Source organism: Buteo buteo, chromosome 25, assembly GCF_964188355.1.
Source record: "Buteo buteo chromosome 25, bButBut1.hap1.1, whole genome shotgun sequence".
Lineage (NCBI taxonomy): Eukaryota > Metazoa > Chordata > Aves > Accipitriformes > Accipitridae > Buteo > Buteo buteo.
The window spans coordinates 19,840,146-19,864,470 of NC_134195.1; the positions used below are offsets into that span (position 1 = coordinate 19,840,146).

General features: G+C 44.5%; 1 protein-coding gene across 6 annotated transcripts in view; it reads right to left on the reverse strand.

Moving 5' to 3' along the window:
* Window positions 1-24,325, reverse strand: part of GPM6B (glycoprotein M6B) — a 113,335-nt gene that overhangs the window by 23,232 nt on the left and 65,778 nt on the right. For 2 of the 6 annotated variants that reach the window (XM_075057537.1, XM_075057538.1), the window contains exons 1-2: window positions 9,650-9,725; window positions 2,233-2,352 (exon numbers count right to left, since the gene is read on the reverse strand). The exons of 2 other annotated variants lie outside the window; for them this stretch is intronic. In XM_075057537.1, coding sequence (XP_074913638.1) covers window positions 2,233-2,352; window positions 9,650-9,710 — 181 coding nt within the window. In that variant the 5' untranslated portion in view covers window positions 9,711-9,725. Of the gene's footprint in view, window positions 1-2,232; window positions 2,353-9,649; window positions 9,853-24,325 lie in introns of those variants that run through there. 2 more of the 6 variants (XM_075057539.1, XM_075057540.1) reach the window with 2 other exon arrangements.

A 24,325-nucleotide genomic window follows, 5' to 3' on the forward strand; every position in this document is an offset into this window, starting at 1 on the left:
CCAACAGATTCCCATAAAGCAAACAACGCCCACCCAGCCTGGAAGAGTGCCTACAGCTAAGCTCATGTTAAACAACCATTGCTAAGTTTCTCTTACTAAAGAAAAAGATGGTACTTTTGCTTCCTGGGAAAAAATTGTTTTAGGCGTTTTGAAAGGCTCATTAATCTTGCAGGTGTTCTGGGGATGTCTTGGCTCCAGCACCACAGCGAATATCCCACGCTGACTCTTCCCTTGTTGCTCAAGTGCCAGATTAAAGCTTAAAATGGGGAGCGGAGATCACGTCATACGCGGAGACCCTGGGAGAAGAGGTGGACGCCACAAGGACCACCACAGAGGTGCTCTCCTAGCGATGTCCATTCGGACACTGACAGAGCAGGCAAAGTAGAAATACCCGTACTGCAAGGGCACCCAAGAAATGACGTGGCTCGTCAAAGACACAGAGAGTTTATGTCAGCTCAGTAGCCAATGCCACCCAGCAGCGGGGAGCCGTACGCCAGTCCTGAAGGGAGACGTGTTACAGCTGTGACTTGTGCCGTGACTGAAGTGGCATTTTCCCTCCAATCTAAAGGAAAGGAGCAAAGACCAGTATTTTCACTGGGGCTAATCCATCACTGGCAGATTGATCTTACCCAAGACCTGTTCAGAGCAGTTTCACTGCTGCCTAAAAACCTTTTAATTTCTTGAAGTGCAGCCATTTAAAGCACCTTCCCTTGAATTGGCATATTTGGGCTTTGTCGGTGGGGTTTTTTTACCCCCATCAGCAAGAACCCATTCATCTTCAGCTCCTCCATGACAGGCACCACATTCACCTGCACGTTATTTCAGGAAGATTCCCAAGGCAGCCTGAACAGGGTTCAGTTGCCTAAACAAGGGTTTCTAGCACCATTTTAGGTGCCAGACTCCCAGCTGCTGCGACAGAAGGCCGTGTGTCTCCTCTGCTCATCTGTGCCAGCACATACGGACGTGTCTCATCACCGGGGACAGCTGAAGGGGCACAAGACCCCGAAACTGGGCACCTGGCCTGCTCCCTCCATGTCCTGCACAGCCCAGGAAGGCAGCGTTCGTAATCTACTGTTCCTTCCTGAAGCATTTCTCTGGTGTATAAAATATCCCATGTGCACTGATCTGAAGTTTGGGAATGTCTTCTAGAGGCACCTAGTCTGTCACCCAGGTCATTTATCATAAAATATGGCCAAAATGAATACCGATATTGAAGGTGGAGATCATGATTTGCAACTTAAGTATTTGCAAAAAAAAAAAAAAAAAAATCCCAAATAACCCAAAACCAAAAAACCACCCCATTCTGAAATACATAAACATTTGAATCCTAAAGAACAAACATGTGTGCAGATATAATGGAAAAGGGAAGGATTAAGCAGCAAGCTTTGGTCAATATTTCCCTGCAGTTGCTGTTAAAGTCTCTGATGCGGAGGCAGGCATCTCCAGCAAACAAGCTGTCAAGCAGGCTTCAGTCAATCAGCTCCATACAGAGAAGAGGATTGCTGGATAGAGCTAGCTGCAAATGGTATCTCTGAGCATTTATATCCTTTGCTGTGTTAACCCTCAGTCAGACTGGAATTTTCCAATGCAATCAATCGGATGCTTGATTTCAGGTGCCTCTCTGAGATGCTTCAAAACAAAATCCCCCCCAAACTCTTAAAATGAAGCTTCAGGAAAATAAAATAGGATCTTTTGAGGACTCAAGCCAGATATCAAAAGGACAGGCATGTGGAATCCCCAAAGAATCTTTAAAGCCTCAGCTGAAATCCTCCTTTAGGCTCTGACATATGCACTTACTGCTTCTAGCAAGAGAAAAATGCAACAAAACCACGGAACATTGTCTAGGAAGCATATTGTAGGAGACCAGTGAATCAGATGTGCTGTCACTGCTTTAGTGTCAATTACTGCATTTGTGGCTGATCAGTTTGATAGATTCACCTGCATACAAAACCCATACTATGCCATCTCATCTGTAAAGAGTTTTGAAGCAATCGGGCAGCACAGTTAAAAGGGAGGTGTCCCTCACCACACATTATTGTCTTTCAAGCATTAGCAACGAAATTTAAATTTATATTCATATGCAAGAACTAGACTCCTTACATCCTTAACAAACAAAACATGAAAAATAGAAGAACATTTATCTTAAATTGTTAGGACTAGTGCAAAGCATTAGGTTTATGCTACTACCATTTCTGAACTCTCCATTTCCCTTTCACCCAGCCCTTTATTTACCTTGAATCCCCAAAGGACTAACATTGCCTCTCAATGCTGGCACATGATGGTACCGGTGTGGCCTTGAACTCCTGTACATCCAGTGGTACCTGCCAATTTCCATTTCTGGTCTGGTGATCACTGCCAATTTTAGGTGGTAAAAAGTCAGTGTCACCAGCAAGTTTTAGTTCAGTACTTTCAGTCATTTAACTTTAAAAATAAGAGCCCAGAAAAACACGCTGTAGTTTCAGAAACAATATAACCTTATAAACCAAGGGAGGGGGTGGAAAGGACTATGGACAGGGAAACGCTGACACAGGTGTTAAGAAAGGTTGAATAGCTAAAACTCCACCTAGGATTTGAATTAAACACATAAGGAAGGACTCCCTATTCCTCCCCGCTCCCCCCACTCTCACATCTCTCTTTATCCATGGCAAAGAGCTCTGCTCCAGAAGTAAAGGAAGACAAAGTCATGGAAAACCACATTACCTGTTTTTTTTAAAAGACCCTAAATCTGTCAAAGAAAATGGTTATTGTCATGTGTAGAGGTAGGGCAAATGGGAGTTTGCTCCATTACTTTCTTACATTAAAAACAACAAAAAAATTCATGGGCTTTAATGCACATAGGCTCATGTATGTTGAAACAGACTTGTCCCAGGTGTACAACGAAGGAGAACAGTTATCCTTCTCCTAATCTTTTCAGAGGACTGACGAAGCTCAGCAGTGAGACCCCACATGCTGTAACACACTTGATCCACTCGCACGCTCATTGCACACTCATCAGCACAGGCTTCCGAGCTCCCTGAAAGAGGCCAATGGCAAAACATCAATCTACTTTTGAACCTACGTGCCCTCCCTCGGCACTGCTATGGCTTTGTTAGGCTGTCAGAGCAAGGCAGGCAGACAAAAAAAGTAATCGTCATCTCCAGCCAAAATAAATCCAACTCGGCAGCATTTCGCCAGGTGGAGGAAGTGAAGGTTACAATGCTGAAAACCCATCTGCTGTAGACTTGGTCAGAGATGAATTTTGGGGGGCAGTGGGAGGAGGAATGCCATAAATTTCTGGCCTGTGAGGGGCTAGGAAGGTCCTGGACCTGGTCCCTCTCTTATGGTTTTGCTGCTGGTGCAATGAGGAGTCTGGCACAGCCACATTTACATACGTCAAGAAGAGAAAAAACCTTGGCCTCAAATCTAAATGTTGGATGTAGAGATTTGAAACAGTAATTTGTTCGTCTCCTACACCAGCAAATGAATTCCAATACTAAAACAGTCTTTTGGGTTCGGGATGCAAACTTACTATCAATGGCTCCCTAAAGGATACTTGTGGCTTGGTATTTCTCCCCTCTCTGCTACTCACCCACAAACCAGCAAGCAGGTATCAGGTAGTATATTTTTCCTAAAAGACATTATTCTGTTTTGTATGCTTTACCCTTTATTTTAGGAAAGGCAAATTCCACTTCTCATGAGCATAACCAAATTCAAAATGTGTTGAAAGTATTGTTCCAAAATGACTGTGCACACTCGGGATGGTATCATCTCCTTTTGCTTACACAGGAACAATCCTGTTTATGAGATCACAAGAACGCCATAATAATTGAACAGGATACAAAATGGAAAACAACAGAATTCCTTGCTAGTTCTGCATACTGTCTCCCCCCTCCATCCCAACTCTCTGCTCCCTGCTTTTTTGAAGCTACTTACTGGATATCGGTAACAGATTCAGATTTAAAAATAAATAAATCAAAAAACAACTAGCTGCGAAGACTTCCAGGAAGAAAAAGAGTCTTCATTTGCACTGCAGCATCTAGACCAAATCCTTGACACCAAAAGGATTTTATCCTACCAGGCCTGAACCCACAATTTGAGATTTCTCCTGCAGTGGCTATGACACCACTTGCTCAGAGCAGCAGCGCAGGCAGCTGGCTTTCTCCCTTAGCTGGGGGGGCACTGGCGAAGTCACCGCTCTCTGCTGTGGGACCAACATCAAACCCTGAAACGTGGAGACAGCAAGTAAACTTTGCAGCATCATTTCTGTAAGTAAAAATATTCTATGAAGTTGGGGTTTTTTTAATTAGCAATTTCTGGTTTTGCAGTAACAGGGCTCACCTCTTTAGGAGCCGGTTCAAACTCCATAAGGGATCTCAGTTTTTCCACTGCTCTGCAAAGAGCCACTTAGCAATGGCTGTTTGGGAGCCCTTACTGCACGCCTGGCATGACCTCTGAAGGTGAAGAGCATCTTCTGGTGATTTCGTGGGGACCCACCCAGGCCCACTCATGCAAAATCTTCCCCAGGACAAAAACCCCCACAGGCTTCAGTGGCATAACAGCTCCTGCACACAGCACGTACGAATTAGAGTTTAACTCTGTACCCTGAGTAGTTAGGAAAGGAAACAGCTTTAAATTACTTATTTACCTTTTGCTTTTTGAGGCACTAACTACGCTAATTGCATTCCCAGGTCTAGGTTACAACACGCTCCACGCACAGCCCAGCTCACGCATCTGGAGGCTGAAGCAGGTTGTGCTCGACCCTGCACAGACGCACCAGCTACAGAACCAACGTTTTCATGTCACGCCACGCGGGGCACACCGATGGCGACCGTGGGGTTCAATAGTTATTGGGACGAATCGTCTTGCACACCTGTAATAAAATCCCCAGTGCCCAACACCCTCGTGCTTGCTGCCTTTAGCGTATGGTTTTAGAGGAAACAAGCAGTTAGGATGTTCATCTGTCGCAGCTGACGAAGCGGGAGCAAAGAGAGGGTTGTCCTTTGGTCATTTATGATCTGGCGATGAATACTGCATTAGGAGCAAGGCTGGCCAGAAAATGGGGAAGGGTCAGAGAAACCAAAAGGGACTTCCCCAGCCCTCCTCGCTCCCCTCTGTAGCCCCTTTGCTCCCACTGCGGAGTCCATTGTGTACATGCAGTGCCATCTGGGCTGCCCCCCACCTCCATTACCGTATCCAGGGGCACATATGTCTAGGTTTTCTGCTTTCATGAGGTCATTCAGACCAGCATGAGTACGTTCGCCGAGTGTTTTTCAACCCCCTCCTACTTAGAAACCAAATCCTATTCATTAAAGCCTAAATCACTAAGCCTGCCAAATTATTATCCCCAGAATATCGCGTGTCCCAGATTCTCCCTGGGCTGGACCTCTCTTTCTACAGTCGTATTCTTCAGGGACTTACACTTAAAGCAGTTGCTGTTTTCAGGGGATCTAAAACACCAATAAACTGCTTGAAACAGGAAAAAATATAATATGCAGCATGCTAAAAATCTTTAAACGGCTTGACAGCTCTGATATCACTGTGTAAGCCTAACATTAAGGGGGTATATTTTGGTTAATAACTGTAACACGTATATAAAAAAAGTCATTTTTTTCAATTTGCTGTAATGAAAAATACATCTATCTGTGATGCATCAAAATGTCATAAGCTCACTGTGTAAAAAGAACTTCACTAAAAGTGAAATAAACTGCTCATTAATTCACTCCTTTCTTACGCCGCACTTTAGCAGCTTCACTTACACTACCGCACACAGTTGTACAGTTGTCTTGAGAAGTATTTTCTTTCTATTTTTGACTAGCATATATTTGTCTATTTAGAGTTTAAAAGCAGAAAGTTTGCTTCATATATGATGAAAATAATAAAGCTCACAACCATTCCTGAGCACGAGGTTTTCTTTCATCGAGAGCTCATTAGTAGGGAAGAGCCAATTAAAAGGAACCTTTGGTACAGCTGGTCAGGCTGGCTTTCATTATTCCTCAGCACAGCATATGCAATTTCAACATCGTATGCATTCATACAAGGAACCTATATCCTAGTGTAATGGCCTTCTTCCATCCTCCCATGTGTAACTGGTGAATTCACCATGGTCATCCATAGTTGGGTTTTACTTTGTCTTTTGAATTTTGCAACTTGGTAGTATTTCTCATAGTTAAATTAAGAGGGAAACATCTTGTCTCTGTTAATGTATATCAGGATCTATATCCTTCACTGCTGATGCAAAACGGCATTTCGTTTTTCTTATTTATTCCACCTCAGTAAATCTGCCTGCCCAATCCTCACATTTTGATTTAATTTAATGGCTGCAAGATAAACCCTGTCATTTGTAATAATTTGTAAACCTTCATCTTTAAAATGCATCCAATCTGTCCTGCAGCCCTGTAAAGTATCTGTTAAACATTTTGCTTCAGCTTGCTCATGGTGTTCTCCTCTGATAAGGGCTGCTGATACGCAGTATAAAGCTGACTTATTTCTTATCTGCATCAACATGGGTGTTGTTCCATTTCCAATTAAAAAAACTGGGGCAGCAGCCACTCATCTGGGTGCAGAGAAACAAATGTCTGATAAACACTGAATCCATCAGCTGGGTAATATCACTGCCTGAATCAGGCAGGGGATTCATGAAAATAATTACTAAAATATAAAACTGGAATTCATATATAATTTAGCAAACTTTAAAAATCTAAGTAAGTTCAATGATTTTCATTTATCAATCAGTAATTATTCATAAAGCACATTAGCTTGCGTAAATTGTCTCAGCTACACTGCAATCCAAAATAGCTGGCCATCCACATTTGCCACGGGGATGGGAAACATAAACCAGTACCTATGTGACACCACTGTTCAGATCTGACTGTATTAAGTGCTTGAACTGAAAATAGATCTCGCTGCTCATTCCAAGTCCTTGAGCAGTATTGCTCTCCAGCATTCTCCCGAGTACAGGGAGCCCTGTATATAGGCAGCATGTAGTCCCAACTCAACTTCCTCCAAGTATTTATTCTATACAATTACAGTACATCCTTGAGGAGGTCCTTGCATTCAACAGCATGACCCGGAAACCTGTAGTTTAAAATTCTGGTAAAGGGAAAAACCCTCTTAGCTTAAAAGTATGATTTGCTATTATTTAAATGCAGATACTTTCCCCAGAAGTCAGCAGTGCAAAGCATACTGTGTGTGAACCTGAATACCCAAAGTGAAATGCTCAGGATCTTCTCTTGCTCAGTCTTAGCAATAGCGACATCCCCCAAACTCCTTCAGATGTCGTTTTATCTCCTTAGAGTTTGCAATTCATTTCTGGGAGGAAGAGTTAAAAGGCTTTGTGATAACACTTCGATTGCTTCAAGCTGTGGCAGTTGCCTTGCAATCACTGGGTCTAGGGCATCTCATCAAGGACGCCCATTACGCCAAGTCCAGGTGGGATCTTAGAGGAAGAAGCCAATGTTGCAAGCCTGGCAAGCATGTAAAGCACAGCAAGCAAGAAATCCGGTCCAGACAGTAAATGGACACATTTTTAAAGGGGTCACCTTCTGTTTTGTACCCCAAAATGAAGCAGCGGCATTTTCCTGGAAGTTCTTCACACAGAGAAAAAGCTCATTTTCCTCCATGAGAACTGCTGGTGAAAGAGCCCTTTTGAAAAATCCTGCCATTTCAGAGGTACCTGATGCCTGCTGAGCCCATCTAAAAACCCGACTAGGCTCAACAGTCTTAGCACTTTGGAAAATCTGTCCCCCAAAACCGAATCACTGCTTCATGGCAGTAACTTTGCAGGGGGATTTGGGCTATTTATTTTGCTACTGAAACTAGGAGTAGGGCTGCTTCAGCTTTCTGCATTTTAATTTGCTGTGAAACATATTGGGAATTTAAGTGAATAGAAATAAAAAGCATAATGTGAGAGACCATGTGTTGCTTTCAGAAATTAGGAAACTGGCAAGAACAAAGCCTTGAAGTGTTACATACACATACCTATGTAACAGATCCACAGTATAAAATTACCACAGAAAAACTAGGAAAGGGTGGTAAAATTAAGATAGAAGTTCCCCTGCTTGCATCCTATGAAAGCAACAGATCAACCACCTTGACTTAGTAACAGATTTACTGTTCTACATGTTGTGCTTTCATCCTTGCCAAAATAAAAGGGAAACCATAAACTCATCATAAACACACTCAGCAACACATTTCGTTTTGCACAGCTGCTAATGCATACAGATAACTTTGGTGTTTATGGTACATGAGTCGTATCAGTTTAAAAGAAACTCATCAGAAGAAAAAATTGCTGTAATTTTTGAAGAATCATCTATGAGTTCAAGGTGGTTTTATAGTCAAGGTATTTAGGACATTTTGTACATTAATTACTCAAAATCTGCAGTGAGGTGGGTTATTGTCCACATACACTAATGGCTTTCAGAGTTTAATCTCTCATCAGTGGACCTCCTTCTGTGAAATCCCTAAGGGATTATGTAGTACTATGTCTAATCACTTGACAAATTTCATTTACTTGAAACTGAAGCTAGGTTTGAATTATACAAAGTGTGTAGGAGGAATCAGATTCAAAGTAGGAAAACAAAATCTGGTACTGGACAGTACTGGGGTTTATCATTACATTCATATCTGAACTGTTTAACAATAAATGAAACCAATTCTACTTGGGGAAATGTATTAGTTGTGTATCAGCTGCTTATGCCTGTGAGATACTCAGATTGGTTATAAATGACACACAACAGGTTCAGAAGTATAATATGACTTATGTAAAAGGGCAGTGGAAATTGTAATAGTTTTGTTACTGCTGTATCATTTAGCAAAAAGATCTTGTTATGATTAGTACAGTAGTCTGCTACACTGAAGAGGGACATTTATTTGGCACAAATTATATGATGCAGAAAAAAACCATCCTTCGCTAGTTCAGTTTACCCTCTGAAGTTCAGCACTCCAGACCAAATAAATCACCTGTAAGGCTGGGATGGATGAAGCACCTCTCCTTCTGCGCTGCTGTCTCCCTACCGCAGAACCACTACCATGGAATTGTTCTCTCCAAAAAGCAGCAATTCTTGGTGATTAACACATCCTGAAATCTAATGTTGTGAAACTCATTGCATTACTCCCCATTATCATAGCGCAGGCAGATGTCTACAAAAGCAAAATTTGCCAGACAACACCATAGAAAAAGAAAAGGAATTTAAAAATAAGAGTAGCATTTGGCATCAAGCTAAATACACGAAGGTTGTGTGGTATTATAATCTATTATATGTTATTATAACCTAGGTCTCCCACACTGCATTGCAAAGCCTTGCTACATGGCTAGTCTCGATGAAAACAACAGATTACGGCTCTGAAAATGACATGCAAACACACAGGCACACGCTACCTCTGTAAACCAAATTTTCCAAAATCCGTCAAAGACGCAGCAATTACAAGACTTCTTTCGCAAACCTAATTTTGGGCAGGGTTAGGACAGATTCAGAGCAAATACAGACACAGACAGAAAGATTGTTGCTGTATTAATTTGTTGTCAAGCCATGCAGGAAAGGACGGCTGAAAGCCCGAAGATGCAGTAATGATTGTTTAAGAGCCATTCGAAAAAGTGACAAAACTGGCCTAAACCTCTTTAAGCCCCCTGAATGAAAAGATTTAAACAGGCTATTGTTAGACCCCTGGGTACCTTTTTTCTCTTGGCTTTGTTCTGCATTTTCCTCCGCTGCAGTTTCCATGGCTGGCTTCATACCATCCACCAAAAATGCCGCCCCCCCCTCCCCCCCCAGCAAGCACTTTTTCTCTTCGCCTCCTTTCTCACTCCCTTCCGTCTCCTATTTACGGCGGCGGTGATTGAGCGGCTCTGTTCTCCCCTACAGTAGATTACAGTCCTTTCCAAAATGCCAGAAAAGTCTTGTCAGCTTCAATTTCGCTCCGCTGACTGGTCCACGAGGAGCCGTGCCAGCGAGCGCTCAGCCATACGTCACCGCGGTCCCCAGCTATAAAATTGCCATCCTGCGCCCGACCGTGCCCCGGCTCGCCGCGTCGCGGGGACCGGCATCACCAGCTCGCACCCCCTTCCCCTCGCCCTCCGCTCTCCCCCTCTTTTTCCCTCCCGTCTCCCAAGGCTCCCGACGAACGTTAATCAATTCTCTTGGCGGTGAATGGATTGGCGACATCGGGAGGGGAGACGCGGGCGAGAAAGAAAGGAGCCCCCCCGGCCGCCGTGGGGCGAGCCCCCCGGCCGCCGTCTCTAAGGGGAGTGCACGCCGGCACACAATCGCAAGGCTGCCTTTCCCATGGGATCTTGTTATTATGCTTCGCGTTTTGATTTATTCCACATGCCCTCTGCTCTTTCAAGGGGCGGGGGGCGATGGGTCTGTTCTCTCTGTTTGCTTTCTTTGCCGACTAAGTTCCGCTCACCCACGGCAAAAGACTGCGTGAGAGAAGCATAAAAGCAAAAGTGGGCATATGTATACGTACGTGGAAAATTTAAATTCTTTCTCTGACTGGCAACTGCAATGGAAAAAAATGCACACAAAAATCCAAGCAAGCTCAAGTGACCTAAAATGCACATGCAATACTTTAAAGGATAAGATGTTTAAGAAAACACAACTTGGGTTTTAAAAGGATGTCTGCTGTTGGAGACCTAAAGCCATACTTAGAAGCAAGTGCAGAGCTGCTGTTAAGCACATGTTTGATCGTTCCCCTAAATCCAGGCGGACTGCAGCATGATCTAACAAGCTGTACTAACGTGGCTCTGGGAGCAACAAAACCAGGACATGTCTATATTGCACTGCGTGAGGTGACTTAAAGTGTCCCCAGGCCGCTCTGAGCAGCCCCGTGCTCACCACATAGGGGTATTATTCACCTTCCAAACCCCAAGATAACTGACATATTTCAGGCTGTACTGTTCTGAGGCTAATTAACCTTGCCTATCACTTTCCTTGTCTGAATGGCCTCGCAGTACGCCAGACTGCACAGGGCAGACATGCCCAAAGGCACCCCTTCTTGTGCGTAGGATGATGGAGCAACCATGGAGGAACGGCCTTTGTGGTCTGGCAGGCTTCGCTGGTCCAGCTGCTGCAGCCCATTCTGCAGGCTGCAAAGACTCCTAGCAGATTCAGCAAACACTGGGGATGTTAAAACCTACACGCTGCATGTTCCATATAACAGATTCAACCGGGAGAGTGGGAGGAGGGAAGCAGTCCAAAGATTTGTAGCTGCAGTTCAGTCTCTTCTGGTTAAAGTTACTACACCCACAATTTTACTGTGCATTTTTATTTCTATAGATGCCTAGTGAAAAGCACAAAAACCCTCAGACCCAACCTTTAGAGAAAGTTCCCTTCTCTTGCAAGAAATCAGAGCACAAATCCTCTTCTCTCACCACGGTCGCCACCATTGTTACTTTGCTTTGGCATTACTGCTCAGACACATGCTTCAGCCCAGCTGCCAAGAGGTCTTGGACTTACCCTAAGATTTCATATCATAGCATCAAAACTTGATGTCAAGCATTTCCCTAAAAAGCTTTCTTGGAGTCCAGGAAAAGTCTGCAGTTGAAGCTCCCACCTCAGCGGACCTTTTTATAAGCAGGATGAAGTTAATTTGTAGAGGAGATGAAGTATCCTCAGGAACCAACAGGAGGCAATGGGTTGGGTTCCTGAAGGTAATCAAATCAGCAGGTCCAGCAGATACCTCAACCCAGGTGCAAGGCGTATTTCTCCAGTCTCCCTCTCCAATGCCCACACAGCACTCCACACACATACTGGAATCCTGCCCAGCAAGACCACGTACTGCAAACGCACTCCCTCAAGGAAGCAGCTGAAAGGTGAAACCATAGGTGATGTTTGCTGTATTCTTTTAACCATTACTAGAAGTTGTTCAAATCCCACAGTCAAGAAAGGACAGACAACTTCTTTACATTGGGGATAATGATTATACAAAGAAAATGTTCTACAAAGAGTGGTGTTTTCCCCATTTAGCATCAGTAAGATTGAAAATCCATAGCAAATACACCCTGCTTGCTGAAAGTCACACTAATTTTAGTCATTGGTCAAAACAGTTGATTGTCTCTGACATTAAAATTCCCTTCTTGGAACTTCTCATTGTTCAGTCAGTACTACTGCTTGCTGCTCCCACAGTCTACATCTCCATTTCTTAACGACCTTTGTTTACTTTGGAAGGTTTAAAAGGTTGAAACCTCTCTTGTGACTACCCCGAGTTACAGAAGTCCGGTTCAAAAACTGATTCAGGTGGTATAATATTAATGCACTTATCAGTATAAATACACAGAAAATACAAACGTCATCTGGAATTTTCTTTCTTTAAACACCAAATATACTAGACAAAACCTATGGTTACAGACTGTCTCCGGAGGAAACCCACTAACGAAGCCCTCCACTCTGCATCAGGGAGGCCTGCTCCTCCAAACAGCTGCATGCTTTCCTGCTGGCAAGCAGATTTTGTTAGGCAGGCTCAGGACTTCAGAGCAGATGTTTTACAAACACAAAACTAACAGGCTCAGAGACTATTCCCCTACTTTCTTCCCAGGATAACCCCTTCCCCAAACAAGCAATAAAAAAGTCAGGGCACAATATCAGAATCCACTCCACAAGAGCTTGAAGTGAAGACTTCAGAAGCTATCCCAAATATTCAAAAGCATTAATTCTACCCTACTAAATCATCCTCTAAAAGCTTCAAGTGATGCATGAGAGTAAAGTTCTCCCCTCCCCCCTTCTTACTGCGTTCCAGATTGATATAATATATGATGGGGTTTAAGCACTTATCATCTTAAGTAATTTCTTCATCTTCAAAATTCTGTCCCATCATTGATAAACAGGGCAGATAAACTATATGCTTTTCCTCCAGTGCTAACATGGGTGCTGATCTTGTGCTTTGAGCATTAACCTCAGCCAGCAAATTGTCTCATCCAATGCTCTCTCCCTTAATCAGATACATCCTTTTCATAATATGTGATGAGACTGGGAGACATCAAGCCTATGCCTATGACAACACAGCAAAAGACAAAGCCACAAAGGCAGAAATTATGAAAGATTCTTTGAAGACTGATACTCAGCAAAACCTGCTGTACAGACCAGGCTGATTTAGATAACCAGCAACCAGGGAAGGTGGCTAGTTACATTTCAGGAGTTCAGCCCAGCATTTTATCTGTAGACCAAAATGAAAATGAGGAGGGGGGCTGAGCAGTAAGGGCCTCTGCTGCTAAAGCACAGCTCTGAGTCTACAGCCAAACCTCAAGATGAACAGCAGTGGAGCAAAGTATGTGAAGACACTGCAGACTAAGACACATTTGCTGCAAAACAGTTTTTTAAAAAAAGGTTTTAATCTATTTCATCTAGGTTTTCAAAAAACATTTAATCATTTTGCTCAGTCAAGTAAAATAGCACAATCGCGCAAGTTAAAAAAGGTATTAAAAACCCAACTCTGTTCGTGTGCCAATTCCTTTTGAACATCTATCTTTAATGTCACTGAAGCTAGTTTACATTCCTGAAGGCTGAGGAGCTCTATCATAACCTACAGCAAATTCTTCACAAGCTTTCAGGAGATGAATACACACTTGCCACTTCTACAAAGGCTTCACAGAGCTGTAATAAAGAATGTTCTCACATAACTTCCAGACCAATTTGAGATTAGCCTATGAGATCCAAGACTCAGAAGTTAAAATACAGACACTGTCCCTCAAACAAAACTGACATGTATTCCAAACAACTAATTTTAAAGACAACTTGTAGGATACTTTTTCTTTTTTTTTTTTTCTTTTTAAGGATATATGCAAAAATATTCAAGAGAAAGAACAAACAAACATGCAGTCACTTGGTGTGTGTCTCAACATAATTGCTTGTGTTCAGACCAGCTTTAGACCAGTTACCTAAGACTTGAGTATAAAACCCGATCTGAATGCTTATGCAAAAGCAGGCAAATTTTCCATGTGGATAAAATCAAAGCATGACAACAAGCTTTTAGTTGTGCATCAGTCATATACCTGGCAAGTACTTTAAAAAAAAAAAAAAAAAGTGGGGCCTGTTCTTTCAGACATACTAAATTACTAGGAAAATTAAATCCAAATTAATGAACAAGTAACAGTGGAAAAACCCTGCACTTTTACCACAGTACAAAATACCGTATAAAATACTAAAAACCACGAGTCTGCACTGCACTTCGGGATCTCAGTGTTGAAGATTTCTGTAGAAATGGCAAAACTAAAGGCTTAAGCGTGGACAGTGGTTATCTTTGCAATGAAAGAAAATCACCAAGTTAACTGATGCAGGTAAGTCCAAGAGGGTGAGCAGACCTTAAGAGCGTGAAGGTGCCAGTCCTGTGACCCCCTTAGTAAAGCCACAAGAAGACGGCAATAACTGCTGCCAATCTAAATGCCTGGCAGCAAGCAGGCAGGCAAAGTAGATGTCGTTCCGTTGTTGGGTTTCATACCTTTCTCTGGCCAGCCTGCGAGCTTCCAGGTGGACCACTGCTTTAGTCCACTGCAGTAACAGTCACTGGTGAGAATCAAAGGCAATAAACAGGCTAAATCCAGAACATACGTGGATGGCTAACCTTTATTTGGGACATAAAGGGGGGGAAAAAAAAAAAAAATCCCTTAAAGAGTGAATAGATGATTCTGTAAGGCTTTTCCAGTAGCTAAGTCTCATCAAGTCCTAGTCTCAAAGACGACTCAAATGGCAGAGATGTGAAAGCTACCAAAGAAAAGAGCCTGAAGAGCTATAATCAAAGTCAAAATGAAAGCAAAAGTTGGTGATGTTCTTAAGCAGCTGGGAGGTCCATTTCTGCTTATGAAAGGCAGTCAACAGCACAGAAGTAATTAAAAAAAAAATGCTATTGTTTCTTTATCCTGACTAATGGCTTTAGTAAGGTTTTCCTGGGTGTAAGAAACTTGTATTTAAAAAACAGACTGGGGGAAATAATTCAGAACCCTGACAGACAGAACACGGCAACCTCAAGCACACCAAGGACTTTTGAGGAAAAGCAATAAAAATGAAAACAAAATAGGCTACATTTGAAACTGAGCTGGAAGCAACATCACCTCCTGCACCCTCCTCCTGTGAGGTTGCCTGGAGTAAGCACCACACTCTTGGCAAGCCAGAAAGAAACACGCTGACAATATGGAGCCCATTTATACTACAGCTGAAAGCATGGAAATATAGGAAACAAAAGAAAAGACATCCTAGCATCTCCCCCAGAAGTAGCTTTCATTCAGCAAGCGACATTTTAGGGCACTAGCCCCAAAGGTCGTCTTCAGCTTCTACTCCAGCTCAACAACTTTATGGCAACATGTATAGTTTCCTACAAGTGTAATGCATGGCAAGTTTCAAATACTTTAAATTTAAAACTAGGCAGTACAGCAGGAAGACGATATGCTCAGCTCTTTTGTCTTCATTCCCTTAATTCTGCGCCTTGAAGACAAGCCAACCTACTTAGCTTTTGCTATGAACCCTCTTCTCCAATACTGTTGCCAAAGCCTACTGCCATCTCAGAAGACTAACAAAAGTTCCTAAATACTTGGACATACTGAAATAGCATCCTAGATATTTATGTCAAACTTCCTAGCACTTAAGTAGAAGTGCCTCTTGTACCTGTAGAAGAGCTATTCCTGCCAAGTTTCAGAAGGCAGCAAAGGTATCATTATAATACGCTCCTGCTAATACAGCTGCTTAGTCTCAAAACACATGAGAGTTTGAGACAGGATTGGTATTGGGAGGCTACCTGTTGAATTTTTTTTCTCTATCTATCTATAAATAAATCTAAACTTCACTGAGTTCAGCCTTGACACAAACTTATTCTTCTGCTCCACAAAGTCAGATTTAATCAGACAATCCTGTGTTAACTTTACATCCAGTTCTGATTTTCAAAATTGCCCTCCCACTCTTCGCATAGACTTCAGCATCCCACCTACAATCTCTCATCTATTCAGTGCTAGTTTTGTTCTTCAGTCTTGGCCTCAGTCCAGTCTTTTCACAAAGCATGGAAAAAAGCAGGGAAATATAAAGAAGTACAAAACCCTACAGCTCCCCAAAAAGAAACCAGGGGCACTCATTATAATAAAGTACCCCACGGTGGAGTGGCATGGGGAGAGACAAGGATGAAGACTTGTCCTGAATTTCATGAGGGATCCCATGCATAAATCATAAGTAGAGATATGTGTGTATACATATATACATAAAGAAAACATATGCATATGATTATATACATATTTTTATGGAGCAAAAAACTTCATTGGCATCATCAGAACCACAACAAGGAATGCAAACTAGTGTAGAGAGTCACGCAACAGGTATTAAGTTTGACAGTGAATGCACAACTAAGCACCATCGCAGTGCTACAGCCTCCTCCAGCTCAAGATTTCAGGGCCGAAAACCAAGTTACCCAGTGTCAGACTGGAGTTTGTGGCAGAGCTAATCCACGCAGTGAGAGCACCATTTCTTAGGCACCATCATCCGCTCACCTCAGTATCGTGGGTTGAAAGGCTGGCCCCACCGACGCTAGGCTCAGCCGTATGTCGCTCCAAGACCCACTCATAGATTACTGGGCAGTTGTGTGTCAATGTTTTGAAAAGCCCATGTAATTCAGCAGTCAAAATGTTGACATAAAAGAAACCATCAAAATAATGATTGGTACAAGGTACTGAAATTAATTGTTTAAAGTTTCAGCACCCTGTAAGTCACCATTTTTGTAGCTGTTTCCCCGATACTGAAAATTCCCATTCCAGTGTAATTAAACTGTACTTTGGGAAAGATCCTGGACAGGTTCTGTCATGCAGCCCTGGACCGCCTGTTGAATTGCAAATATAGTTTCTGTTCACACACAAGACACTAGTCATGAAATCCTCAGTTAAGACACTAACGAAAGGGTCCCCAATTAATCATTGTATTCTTTGCAAGAGCAGATATCCTCATTAGGAAAGCGGCAGGACATTAACAAGTTCCACTTTGAGGGTATCCAATTAACTCATCGGCTAAATATGTGCCAGGCAACTTCGACCGGCCTAGCTTTTCCAATCCCCCCTTTCTAGCTGCATCAATTGGGATCCCGGTCATGTATAAAGTAGCGGTTCTTTCTGCGCTTTACAATGCCTTTGAGAACGCCGCCGGTGGACAACAAACAACAGCCGCTGAAGTGTTTAACAGGTCTTTCACTTGCGCCCATAAAAAGTTAAGTGTGCACTTGGAGAGTTCAGCGCAATTAAAAAAAAAACCCACCCTCTACCTTATAAACAGGGAATGACTTAACCTGCCAACAACAAGCACGGTTGGAGCTCCGTCTGGATCATGTCACGCCTCGATTTTTGCCGAACCTCAGCAGTGGGTGATCCTGCATACAAAGCGAGCTCCAAGACAAAAGCGCTATAGGGTGAGTTAAGGACAAAGTAGCGGCTTTCAGCCTAGATTCCCAGATAGGCTGTCAAGTAAAATCCCTTGCCAGGACAGGATTATTCCCTAGAGTATACATTTCCAACACTTTGTCTCGCCTAATTTTTTAAGTGTCTCGAGCTCGGAGCCTTTCAGTCGTTTCGCGGGAAGAGCCATTCTGCCGCCCGGCAGGTTTTGAGGCTCGGCACAAAGAAGGGTTTGCGCAACGGCCAGGCCCCCACCGCAGTCAATGCAAAAGGAGCAGCTTCTCCAGGAGCAGGATCCCGGCCTCCCAAACGGCCTCCAGTCCCGCTGCCTGAAAACCACCCAGAATCCAGACTCTCTTTTGAGCAATCCCACCCTGACGCTGCCTAGTGACATCCCCATTTCTCTGTTTCTTTCCAAACATGACGTTCACTTGTTTTAAATGGCTGAAAGGCATCATTTCTGCACTTTGTCATGAGTCAGACTAAAACTAATTTTGCATCTACTGCTTCTTCATCTGTTCCTTGTACCATTCCCATCCCATTTTATTTCTGCTCTCTGGGTTTCAGCACATTTGTAACCATCTCTCTTGCACTCGGTGCTTCCCAAGTGTAAACACTAAGCATTATCATTATGTGTTTGCTCTGGAGACCCTCACATTCATTATTCAAAATGGCACTGGGCATTTCTGCTCTCAGTGGTACTACAGACACATCTTGTGTATGTATCACCACTACCAATTCCTGAAGTACCATCATCTGCTCCACCCTCCTGCACCATTTGGAGAGAAAAAGAAAGGAGCTAAGGAACCAGGAAAAGGGAGAAGGGATGGATATATCGGAAAAAAAAACCCCAACAACAAAACAACGGAGAAAAGCACAAGGTAAAAACAACATCCAAGCCTCTGGCTAAGGTTCGTTTCTTGGTCCACGCAGGAACTGTGTCTCTGTAACAAAAAAACTGTACTACGTCAAGTGTGTGCTCACCATCCTGGAGGTGACCGAAAGCATGTTGCTCGACACGTGATAGAGGTCCTCTCATTGCAGATCAGAGACTTGCCCACAGGCTGCAGAAAAAGATCACAGCTTCTCATGCCCAGCCAAAATCAGCCAGCATGATGTGCCTGTTCACAAGTTTATTAGTACAGGGAAGAAACTGAAGACCAACCACAGCTTTAAAAGTATTTCCAAGCACTTAATTCCAGCTATGGTCCTCAGAAATATTTAAACTAATTGTGTGTTTGAGCATAGCACATACTTGTATCGCAGACAGAACATCACCAGATTGCAAATGCAATCAAAAGCCCATTTTCCTAGTTTAATTTGCCATTACTACACTGCAGGTTTATAGAGCCAAACAAACAACTACATCTAAATTCTCACTGCCATTTCAAACAGTTTCCAAGCAAATATCATAGCAACATTATCAGAACCTCAAGTTCATTTAATTCCAAATACTCTACAATAAAACAGTACTAGCACCTGTTAAAAAGAAAACAGAAAATCTAGTCCTCCTGGGTAAACCAAGCACCTCCCCAGCTCCAGACCAAGAGGGTCAGACTCCTGAGACAAAATCCACCATTTAAACATCTTTTCTGGACTTTAAGAAAGAGAAGAAAAAACCAAAACCCTAGGTTTTTATATATGTCATGCAGCATTTAAAGAATAGCGCTTACAGATTGTTCATGTGTACCAAACACTTATGAATGTATTTATTTCAACCTAAAATATAATCATATAAATGAGTGGTAACAGACTAAGTAGCATTTCACAGATTCCCTCCTGTTTCATAACTGTGAAGAAAAAGACCAGCCCGATTGCGGCAGCACCCATTTGCTGAGCTGAATTCATCTCTTTACTGAGGGAGCTCAGCGCCGCGCAGCCAGCGAGCACCGCTGCCCTGCAAGCACCAGCAACTTAGAAAGGAAGCGACGGAGGCCTTGTCAGAAAAAAAAAAATCAGTTATTTCAGCTTAAACTGCACTTAAAGCCAACAGAAAGTAGCTGTCCGCGTTCCCCAGAAGGAAATACCGGGCTACAGGGCTGCAGGACGGGCGACGGCAGCCCCTCCGCTCCCATCCTGGCCGACGCGAGGGGAGCCCCCGAAGACCCCTGCCCCGGCGGCAGTGGGTCCCGGTGGGGCCGGCACCCATGGGAACCTGCGTGGCCCCGGGGCCATGGGGCTTCACGGGTGACCGGGCTCGTCAGCTCTATTCAGCCCCGCTCCCTGCGCACAATAAGCAGCAGCCGCGCTCCCATAATACGGGCCTCCCCCTTCTCCCCGCTTTTATCATCCTTCATATCTCAACGATGACAGGACTGAAAGGGCTTCTGATGGGAAATGTGCTTCGAATTAGCATATTTCCCCCTGCGTACAATGGAGGCATTAAGCTGCTGTGTTTTCAAAGTCCAAACAAAAGCAGCCCAGGCTGTTTTTAGCAGTGCTGTTTGAAGTTTTATTCCCCCTCCCTCTCTCCCGAGTTGCAAGCATATTTAACAAATTTTCACTCTTTCTGAAAAAATGGAACCGTGACCAATAAAATCTTTTTAGTAAATTATATATTATTCAATATGTTTCAGACTTTGAAAGAAAAAAAAAGCCACTCTTTCATTGTGGCAGAGAGCAACATGGTGTCTGTGCAGTGTTTCCACTGAACCGCAGACTCCGGGTCCATCCCCCAGTGAGCTCATCTGGCTGCCCCCAGCACTCGCATGGACCGTGTCATCGAGGATTTTGGAACTCAAATACATTTACAGTAACCCAATATAAAGGGTCCTGTACCCACAGCTCAATTTTCCCCCGTACCAGGGGCACACTGCTGAAAATACCAGTTTTCAATGAGAAACTAAACTGCTGCGCTGCAAGGAAAAACAAACCAACCTCCCCAGACACTGCTGGGATTATCCTTTGGTTTAACTTGAGCATTATGAACAGGAGAGATGAACCTCCAAAGTACAACCTTTATGAAATGGCTTCAAATTAGAAAGTGAATAGCTATTTACCAGGGAAAGGAGGACAGGAGGAAGGAGATTGAAATGACACAAGTTCAACACAGGGAGGAAAGGAGAAAAAAAAGACTCCTGTATCAAAACATCTCTGGGCAACAACTGCTAGGAGAACAAATCTACCTCAGCTCAGTGTGTTGGTCTGTAATTGCTCATTAGCACAGCTGGACCATTAGGAAGCCAGTTTGTGACTTTCTTGGTAAAGAGGCATGCCTGCCTTCCTCCTATGTTAAACAGAATTTTCTCTGAGAGGAAGACATAAGATTACACAGTCAAAATGTTTCTCAGAGGAAAGGTTTGGTGGTTTTTTTTTTCCTTTTTCTTCTTCCCCCTCCCAAGATTTCCAGGGTATTTATGTAATCTTCTATATGAGGCACAGCTAAGAACAAAAATCACACTCCTTAACAACATGAGATTACAGCAGAAAAGCAGAATGCCAATGAGATCCCAGGCAGGCAGCTTGCAAGTGAGGTGGATATAAAAACTGTTCAGAAGAAAAGCCCAGGATGCAGACTGCAGAAGGAGTCTTGTAGGAGAAATGTCTGCTTTGTTCAGACTCTTCTGTTTCAGGAAATTTTCCTGAGGATCAGGTTCCATCTCCACTCCTTGATTTCTTTAGCAGCAATGCTCAGGATACTCAACAGTCTCTGCTGTGCACGAGCACTTTGCTCTCAACCATCCGCTTTTACTCTGCCACGTGCCAAGCAGCCCACACAGCACCGTGCTCCCTCCCATAGCGTGCCAACCCACTGGTTTTTGCAGATCTACATGACCTAGCAGGAGAGGCGTTTCACTTACTGACTTCCACCAGAACCAGAGAGCTCCCGGCGCTGATGCAGTATGGTGTCCATACGGCAACTGCACAGCAGTGACTGGGGTCCAACCACAGTCACATTCCTCCCTCTGGCAGATGTTCTCACACCCTTCTCACCAAAACATCCTCTGCAGCATCAAACGCCTACAGCCCAAGGGTCTGTCTGCTAATGACTCCCACTCTCCCCGATGCACCAGCTCAGCCAGTAACAAGTCAACTTTCCCCCCAGGAAAGCTTTTTTCACAGTCTCCAATAGCCACATATTTGCTTTAACAATGTGTTTGCTTTACTTGGGGCCACACATGACTGGATGGCAACTTTCTGACCAAAGGGGGCTAAAGAAATCTGGTTGGAGAGTAGTATGCATTATTTGGGAGTATTTCTCTACCACGACCTGTAAATTGCCTTTAAAGGCCAGACATGCCTTTCACCATGCTCTGAGGCACTTCACAACTTGGTACCAAAACAGTGGACGAGACCTCCACACGTTACCACAGAAAGCTCTCACGTCAAAGCAAAAGGAGGAAGGACTTATGACGCTTTTCAGAGGCCTTCATTCAGTCATTAACAGATGGATGAGAGTAATAAAGCAGTCTAGGCAGGAGACAGAGGAATTAAAGACCAAAATGGTGATCGGCTTTCTTACTCATACTAGGATGAGCAGAACTTCACTTTGTAAGGATATCTTCTGAGACGAATCCTTTGGAAGTGTTGTTCAATGAACTGCCATGACAGCTTGGCACAGAAAACAAAATAATTTCAGCTTCATTTACAAACAGCTGTACTTGTACCAATGCAGTTCTTATAGGTCACAAATCATAGAATAGTTTAGGTTGGAAAAGACCTTTAAGATCGAGTCCAACCGTCAACCACGCCCACTAATCCGTGTCCTGAAGTGCCTTGTCTATGTGCTTTTTAAATACCTCCAGGGATGGTGACTCCACCACTTCCCTGGGCAGCCCATTCCAATACCTGACAACCCTCTCAGTAAAAAAATTTTTCACAATATCCAACCTAAACCTCCCCTGCTGCAACTAGAGGCCATTTCCTCTTGTCCTATCTCCAGCCACCTGACAGAAGAGACCAACAACACCTCGCTACACCCCCCTTCAGGCAGTTGTAGAGAGCGATCAGGTCTCCCCTCAGCCTCCTCTTCTCCAGACCAAACAGCCCCAGTTCCCTCAGCCGCTCCTCATCAGACTTGTGCTCCAGGCCCCTCACCAGCTCGGTTGCCCTTCTCTGGACACGCTCCAGCACCTCCATGTCTTTCCCGCAGTGAGGGGCCCAAAACTGAACACAGGACTCGAGGGGCGGCCTCACCAGTGCCCAGTACAGGGGACGATCACCTCCCTGCTCCTGCTGGCCACACCATTTCTGATACAGGCCAGGATGCCGTTGGCCTTCTTGGCCACCTGGGCACACTGCTGGCTCATCTTCAGCCGGCTGTCAGCCAACACCCCCAGGTCCTTTTCCATCAGGCAGCTTTCCAGCCGCTCTTCCCCAAGTCTGTCGCACTGCATGGGGTTGTTGTGACCCAAGTGCAGGACCCGGCACTTGGCCTTGTTGAACCTCATACAATTGGCCTCGTCCCATCGATCCAGCCTGTCCAGATCCCTCTGTAGACCCTTCCTACCCTCCAGCAGATCAACCCTCCCTCCCAACTTGGTGTCATCCGCAAACTTACTGAGGGTGCACTCAATCCCCTCATCCAGGTCGTTGATAAAGACATTAAACAGAACTGGCCCCAGTACTGAGCCCTGGGGAACACCACTTGTGACCAGCTGCCAACTGGATTTAACTCCATTCACCACCACTCTCTGGGCTCGTCCATCCAGCCAGTACTTTACCCAGCGAAGAGCACACTTGTCTAAGCCATGAGCCGCCAGCTCCTTAAGGAGTATGCCATGAGAGACAGTGTCAAAGGCCTTGCTAAAGTCCAGGCAGACAACATCCACAGCCTTCCCCTCATCCACTAGGCGGGTCACCTGGTTGTGCATTGGGTTTGTGTGGCAAGGTTTTGGTCGCAGGGAGAGCTACAGGGATAGCTTCTGTGAGAAGCACTGAAGAAGAAGGGGGAGGAGAAGCTCCAGGTGCTGGAGCAGGGATTCCCCTGCAGCCCGTGGTGAAGACCCTGGTGAGGCAGGCTGTCCCCCTGCAGCCCAGGGAGGTCCACGGTGGAGCAGATCTCCACCTGCAGCCCGGGGAGGACCCCACACCAGAGCAGGTGGGTGCCTGAAGGAGGCTGTGACCCCGTGGGAAGCCTGTGCTGGAGCAGGCTCCTGACAGGACCTGTGGCCCTGTGGAGGGAGGAGCCCACGCTGGAGCAGGTTTGCCGGCAGGACTTGTGACCCTGTGGGGGACCCACGCTGGAGCAGGCTGGGACTGAAGGACTGCAGCCCGTGGGAAGGACTCAGGTTGGAGAAGTTGTTGGAGGACTGTCTCCCGTGGGAGACACCCCACGGCGGAGCAGGACCGAGTGCGGAGTCCTCCTCCCCCTGAGGAGGAAGGAGCGGCAGAGACCAGGGGTGAGGAACCGACCCCAGCCCCCATTCCCCATTCAGGTGGGCAGGAGGGAGGGCTGGGGGGAAGGTGTTCTCAGGTTTGGTTTTATTTCTCAGTATCCTACTCTGATTTGATTGGTAATAAATGAAACTAATTTCCCCAAGTTGAGTCTATTTTGCCCATGATGGTAATTGCTGAGTGATCTCTCCCTGTCCTTACCTCAACCCATCAGCTTGTCGTTGTATTTTCTCTCCCCTGTCCAGTTGAGGAGGAGAGTGATAAAGTGGCTTTGGTGGGCACCTGGCCTTCAGCCAGGGTCAACCCACCACAGGTGGTATGACAAATGCCAACTAAAAAGATCCAGTAAACTCAGCAATGAGATTTTAGGCTTCTTGGGGATGGGATCTATCAACAGAAACTTCAAGTAAAATAGTATCATAACTTTGAATTTAGATCAAGAAAAGAGAAGGCTGAGAAAAAAAGCCCTCCACTGATTAGGAGATATTAAGTCTCACCTGTGGAATATCTCTTGACAGTTAGGGTATGGAGAAGAAGGGAAGTGAAAGAAGTCGGAGCAGGGTAAAGCAGTGCCTTTCATGTTGCTTATGCCCCAAAGGGACCTTGCCACAGTACTTTACCAATCAAGGAAATATTCTCAAATTCCAGTTATTCTTCAGA